At 42.0% G+C, this 7,275-nt stretch overlaps 1 protein-coding gene across 6 annotated transcripts in view; it reads right to left on the minus strand.

Annotated features, from left to right (window-relative positions):
- CLASP2 (cytoplasmic linker associated protein 2) overlaps positions 1–7,067 on the minus strand; it is a 175,633-nt gene extending 168,566 nt beyond the window's left edge. For all 6 annotated transcript variants that reach the window (XM_024743456.1, XM_024743455.1, XM_024743454.1 and 3 more), the window contains exon 1: positions 6,675–7,067. In XM_024743456.1, the coding sequence (XP_024599224.1) occupies positions 6,675–6,869 (195 nt within the window). In that variant the 5' untranslated portion in view covers positions 6,870–7,067. The remainder of the gene's footprint in view (positions 1–6,674) is intronic.
- Between the last annotated feature and the right edge of the window lie 208 nt (positions 7,068–7,275).

Raw genomic sequence — 7,275 nt, forward strand, 5'->3', positions numbered from 1 at the left:
AGAGAGAGAGAGAGAGAGAGGGAGACATAAAAGCACAAATAACATACCTTTTAACAGGTAGAAAAACAGAAACCCCAAAAAGCAAACTTTGGGCTACAACCAAGCTTAAATTTTACGGTGTTTTTAAGCCACAAAACTGAAAATTTTTTTAAATGTATGGGGAATTCCCTGGCGGTCCAGTGATTAGGACTTGGGACTTTCACTGCCAAGGCCTGGATTCAATCCCTGGTCAGGGAACTAAGATCCTGCAAGTGGCATGGCATGGCCAAAAAAAAAAAAATTATGAAATTTTATTAACCCCAAGAAGTCCCAGAACCTTTAGGGTCATTTTCCTATTCTTTCTTTCTCTCTCTCACTCCCTTTTTACCTCTGAATTACAAGTGGTTGAACATCTTTGAGTAATATGACATCAATAAACTCACACGCAAGTTGTCATCTTGGTGACAGAGTTTTAATTCAATATAATGTTTAATCTTCAAAATGATTTAAATCAGAAATGTTGTCAACCAACAATAGAGCTAAGTAATTGCACGCGACAGTAATTACCCCCAATTTAAGAATCACAACTGGGACTTCCTTGGCGGTCCAGTGGTTAAGAATCCGCGCTTCCACTGCAGGGGGCAAGGGTTTGATCCGTGGTGGGAGAACTAAGATCCTGAATGCCGCGCAGTACGGCCAAAAAAAAAAAAACAAACCACCACTTTCCATGTAAAAGTCAGAAAGCCTGACAACAAGAGTTCTTGAAATCTAGGTAGGACATAAGCTTAATTCACAGTCATAGATTTTTTTCCACCATAGGTGCAACAGAGGAAAGGCATGTGTTATTTTATTCATAACAAGCATACTTTTGTAATGCTCCTTCTCTCATTAGGAAATACTGTAGGTGTACAGGACTTTTTTTTCCCCACACAAATTAACTCAGCATCTAAGAAAATGAGTAAAAGAATGGGATAGAATAATTGGCAAGTGAACATGTATGCACAGATCAAATAAGTAAAACATGATGGCTTACAAATTTTGAAAACCTGAACAGAAATATCAGGTTTTTATATAAATATATTAAAAAACTATTTCCCTCAAAAAAGGAGGGAAATAAGTAACTTAAAGATACTGATAAATTCTAGGTAGGGCAAGGGGGACAAGACAGGAAGTATAACCCAATATTTCCACTGCTAGACACATAACCAAGAACAATTATTGGAGACACACAGTATTCTTCCCTGCAGCTCTGCAGCCCAAAGGTATATGGCCATACTTGGTAGCCCTGCTGCCAGTCATTTAAGTAAATAAAAGCCCTGTTTGAAGTTATCAGAGGCTAACACTTTTGTGTGTATGTACACAGTTTTACTATATGAGGTTTCCAGGAATGCAGCCAGCAGATAAATCAAATGTGCTTTCACACACTTTCACTGATTCTACAAATACTGAGAGCCTGCCATGGGTACAAATGCTGGAAGGTGGGTACATACAGTAGTGGGAATCTTAATAAATTCTAGTTCCTTCAGTTTTCTCAGTGAAGTAGGAAGCAAGGCCATCAGCTGAAACTGATGATGGAAGCAGAACTATTGATAGGTCTGAGGGGAGAAGAACAGATGAAAGAATGAATGAACCAAGAAAACATAGGAAGATTGCCAGGCTCCAAAGAGGACCCACTTGAAGGTCAGGAATTTAAAATGAAAGCAGGGGCTTCCCTGGTGGCACAGTGGTTGAGAGTCCGCCATGCAGGGGACACGGGTTCGTGCCCCAGTCCGGGAAGATTCCACATTCCGCGGAGCAGCTGGGCCCGTGAGCCATGGCCGCTGGGCCTGTGAGCCATGGCCGCTGAGCCTGCGCGTCTGGAGCCCGTGCTCCGCAGCGGGACAGGCCACAACAGTGAGAGGCCCGCACACCGCAAAAAAATAAATTAAAAAAATGAAATCAGTTAGAGGTTTTGTGTTTTTCTCCATCCACCTTCAGTTGCACTGGTGCAGGTGCAAGGTAGGTAGAGTTCGATTAACTAGGATTACATTTTATCAAATGAGAACCACAAAGGAAAAGTGAGGAGGGAGAAGAGAATTAAAAATGAATGTAAGGGTGTGATTGACTGACTAGGATATTTAAACTCAGACAAGAGGGATAATGGGACAGTTAAAACTTAAATGAATTGGATGTCACATGGGGTGGTCAATCTCTTTAAGATGGTATAGTCAAAGAAATAAGGTTCAGAATTTATAGTCACAGAATATCACAACCACCAACAGTAATGCCGCTGGTGAAGTCTGCATAATGAGCAACCACATACCTGTAGTGGTCTGAATCGGCATTTATAGCAATATGTACTGATACAGCCATCTGACTAGCATTATGTCTTCCTGGGTAGTCAGGCTGGCACATTTACATATTGAAACATTTTATCTCATTATAAATTATGTGTAATTTTCCTTTATAGTACAGTTAGGTCATTACTGGGATTTTTTAAAATGATGTGTATTGAGTATTATCTATAAATTTTATTTCAGGATTGTAAAGGGGGCATTAAAAGAAGGCACTGAATCTCACAGGGTTCAGAATCACCACCCTACAGAAACTCCCATGCACATGTACAAGGTGACAATGCAAAAGGACAATGCAAACAGGAAAAAGTTAAAAACAACCTGGATGTTCTTCCTATATGGCAGGTAAAAGGAAGAGACAACATCCATATATACAGATAGACTTCAAACTAAAAAATAGTATATTGTAAGAAATTGATGGTTTATAAGATATACAATCAAGGTGATGCTAACATTGAAAAGTATCATCCTTCAAATGGCAAAAGGGCTGTGATTTTGGATTATAAGACTTGAAATCCTAGCACATTACTAGCCCAGCACTAGTTATAATATAAATGGTACTTACTGTTTTCTCCATTTTTAGGGTCAACTTGTTATAGTTGCAGATAGATAAAATTAAAAAGTGAGAGTAGAGCTGACAAATGATAGGATATTGAAGAGGTTTACAAAAGTATAGAAAAGGAAAGGAAAATCCTGATCTCCCTTGGTTTAAGTACTCCACCAATATACCAGGTCTAGGACCTACGCCAAGATACTTTTATCTTCTTTTCTACAAAATGAGGAAATAATACTGACTTTCTAAGGCCACCTTAAAGATTAAAATGAGATAATGGAAATAAAGCACTTGAGACAATGCCTGATACTAAGGACTTTTAAAATGGTGGGTATCATATTTAACTGCATTTTATAAGGGACACTTTATTGCTGTTGTACCATTTTAAAATTTGGGAACTCATGAAATCACAGGACTATCCTTACCAAAGTCAAACACCAGAGCATATATATTTCATATAATATACATACCTATTCACATTTTTAATCTTCAATTATGATTTCTCCACTGGGATGAAGACCCCAACCGTCCATTTAACATCTCAACTTGGATGTCAAACGACCTTCTCAAACCTAACTTTTTACTTCCTTCACCCAACTTGCTCTCAGTCTTCCCCATTTCAGTAAATACTACCCTCTATTGGTGCTCAAGCAACGCAACTACCCCTAACTGCTCTCTCTCAATACTCATATTCAATGCAAGTGGAGGTGCTATTGGCTATACCACCAAGTCACATACCAAATCTTCCACTTCTCAGTACTGCCACTGCTACCAAACAAGCCTTAGCCACCATCGCTCTCCTTCTTCTTATGCTGCTTTACTGTCCACTGCCCACAAAGCAGCCAACCCTCTACATAAAAACCTCCGCCAATTTAGAATAAAATCCTACGAAGCTCTTTCTACCTGCCTCCTCAACTTCACCTTTCTGAACACCTCACTCACTTGTAAACTCTAGCCATGCTGGCCTTCTTTATGTCCCTCCACAGAACTAGGTTCTCTGCATTTGCAGTTTCCTCTCCCTAAAGGCATTCTTCATTCCTGTATTTCTTTCCTGTCTGTACTCAAATTTCACCTCACTTCCTTTACTTCCAAAATAGTCTCATCTTCTCCTCATTCTTTCACATCAGTTGATTTACAAACACTTGTTACTTGAAACTATTCAATTTTTATACCTATCTGTCTCCAAGACAGCAGTGATCTCACTCTTCCCTCCTTTAAATCACTCTCTCAGTGAGGTCTTCAATGACCAACTATTTAAAATTCCAACATCTGCATCCTGCCCAACACTCCTATTCCCTTCACTGCTTTTCCCCAAAGCATTTACCACCATCTAACACACTACAGATTTTAGTTATTTTATCTTGTTTATTCCTCTTGCCCCCAAGAGAATCTAAGCAAGGATTTCTGTCTTTTTTTCACTATTGTATCCCAAGTGCCCAGAAGATTGTCTGCACATGGTAAGTCCTCAATTAATATCCAAATGAAGCTAAATGAATAAGCCTTTCTAGTCTTGTTCACAGGTGGGTCTTCAATATCTGGAATAATACCCAGCATATAAGTATAGTCACTCAAATTCACTGTTATTAAGAAACTCAAAAAAAAAAAAAAAAAAAAAAAAAAAAAACTAAAATTAAAAAAAAAAAAAAAAAAAAGAAACTCAAATTCTGAAGTACTATCAAATCCAAAGAAAAACTATATTTTCTTCAGCATAACTTGAAATTTAAGTACATTTCTATTTGTATGTATGTTCAAAAAATTCCATGATACACTTTTTTCAAAAGATTTAAATATTCATTGTATCTTGAATAAAAAATGATGACCTAGCTTGGTAACTTAGTTTATAAATCCCAAATAAACTAATTAGAATGCTCTCTCCCTAACAATGTCAGAAAAGCTCTTATACTACAGAATTCAGTAGAAAGGAGAGAACTAATGATTCAAGGAGAGATCAGAATTAATGAATTAATGTCCTTGAGAAGGCAAGAGGGCATGGGATACACATGCCTTCATACCCACGTGGGGGGATTGGTAGAAGTGGGAAAGATAGATAATTTGTTCACTATAACAGAGAAGACAGAGTTATATGGGCACAGCTACAAGGAAGTATGTAGGTGAGGATGTGGGAGTTCTCTTCGGATTTCTGAAATTGTCTCAGGCTATAGTATCTACTGAGGACCATGGAGAGAATGTGTAGTAAAGAGATAAGAACTTGAGTCAGATCCCTGAAGGATTCTAACTCTTAAGGATCAGTTAAAGGAAAAACATAACACTGAGTAGAAGTAGTGCTTAGAGACAAGAAAAAACAGGATACTGTGGTATCACAGAAGCCAAAAATATGTTTCAAGAGATGGGACTACTTAACTGCCATTCACTGATAGTACATCTGAGGAGTGAAATGGCCCAAAGCCAATTCAACCACAGCCAGCGTAGAGGTGACACATCAACCTTCACTTGGGAAGGATAGCAAGCATTACCAAAGAGCCGACTTTCTACAGCAGCCTAGGCTGTAACACAAAATCACCTATCTTGAGTGTGTATGCTCTTCTTACAGTATAAGTAAATTTAGCTTGTTTCTTCCAAAGAAATAAGACTAATCCCCTAAACAGTAATGACATATTCTTAAATATTAACTTTTCCCAAAGTTTTAAAAAATAATAAAGAGATAGTATATAATGGAGCACTGAAGTGGTTAATTCTCAAACTATTATTCTTGTAAAACGTCAAACCCTTCCAAAACTCATATAAGTTTCACCATTAAATCTGCATAATAATTTTAGAGTTTGCTTTTCTTCTCCATGATGATAATGCTTTCAAAGTACAGCCTATTCGCTGGGTTATAAGGATCTATTACTAAGAAGAATCACTTCATCCACAGGACGTTTGGGCCAACATTTTAAAGCAACACTGCCACCAGAAGACTAGAAAGAAAAGTTACTGCCAAAAACCACAGTTCAGGCTGATTACAGAATATTTAACTGGTCTCCCAACTTGGCTACATTACAACCTGCCTACTACCGGCTCTTCAGAAACACTCATTCCTTCTTGTACCTCATCCTTTTATTTTTTTGTCAGCATCAGCTAACCTTCTACGGCACGGTTTCAAATCCGAGTCAGTCCTCAACTGCGGCAAAACAAAATGACAGCATTCAACTGCCTTCCGTCGGCCATAACGAAAAGCAAATAAATAATGCCATGAGGTCAGCATCTTTTCATTAGATTTAACAGTAAACTTAATCAGGCATGCTATTAAGCTCTAAAGATGCCTTAGACACGAAAAGCACAACCTTCCAGACACACACACACACAAACTATATAAGAAAAAAAGAAACAGGCGATTAAGTAGGATAAAAATCACTAATGAACAGGGATTAACTTGACATCTTTCAACTTAAAATTTGTATCCTCATGTCCTACGTCTTGGTCTGGGTAGTGTTTACATAGGTACGTAGAAATGTAAAACGTCTTCGAACCTTTTATGCATGTAAATGATCACTGATTTTTTAAAATACGTGATGAAACATCATATCCCACTGACAAGGAACTCCGCACGGTGCGGTGTCACGGAATCGCTGAATTTGTCACTGTTCACAATTGTGGAAAAAGTTGGTCGTGGTGGGAAGTCGGTCTCCGGCTCGAGTTCGGAGAGGCAGGCTCCCCGGTGGGGGCGCGTCGGGGGACCCCGAGTTCGCGAGGCGGTTCCGAGGTGACCGACGCCCCCCCGAGGGCTCGCCCGGCCGGCCTCGTACATCCGTGATTAAAGGGCCGACGGGGGAGGGCGTGACCGGCCAGGCCGCGCCGCTGCCGCTTACCCGGTAGTTGCTCGAACCCACCCAGCCGGTGAGAGCGTCGACCGTCTTGCCCACACAGCCCAGGTCCTCCTCCAGGTCTGGGATGGCGCCGGGGACGCCGAGGTAGAGCAGCAGCTCCTGGCCGACCTGCAGGCGGCCGCCTACGTCCTTCTGCTGCACCTGGGCGCTGAAGTACTCCATGCAGCGGGGTTCCATGGCCGCGACCGCTCGCCCGCCCGTGAGGGACCAACTTTCGCCGAGCGCCGCCCAGCCGCCAGCGCGGGGCCCCACGGGAACGGGAGGGACGCGCTGGGTTCGGCCGAGGCGCGGCTCGTGGGGCGCAGCGGGTACAGCGTCAGGCGCGGATCGGCCCCCAAACTAGTCAAACTCGGCGCCCCCCGCGCCCCAACCCGCTTCAGAGGCCGCGGCCGCCGGCGACGTCAGCGCGCGCTTGACGTCAGCGCGACGCCGGCGGGCGAGCGCCCGCCCGCCTGTCCGGACTCTAGCTTCGCGGGGGAGGCGGGGGCGGAGGCGGAGGCAGGGGCGGGAACCGTTGGGGACGGTGGGACCCCCGCGGGGAATTGGGGTCGGACCGTGTTGGCACCCCCGGGAAGCCGACAGT

The sequence above is a fragment of the Neophocaena asiaeorientalis genome, unplaced genomic scaffold, assembly GCF_003031525.2.
Source record: "Neophocaena asiaeorientalis asiaeorientalis breed wild unplaced genomic scaffold, Neophocaena_asiaeorientalis_V1.1 scaffold332, whole genome shotgun sequence".
Classification (NCBI taxonomy): Eukaryota; Metazoa; Chordata; class Mammalia; order Artiodactyla; family Phocoenidae; genus Neophocaena; species Neophocaena asiaeorientalis.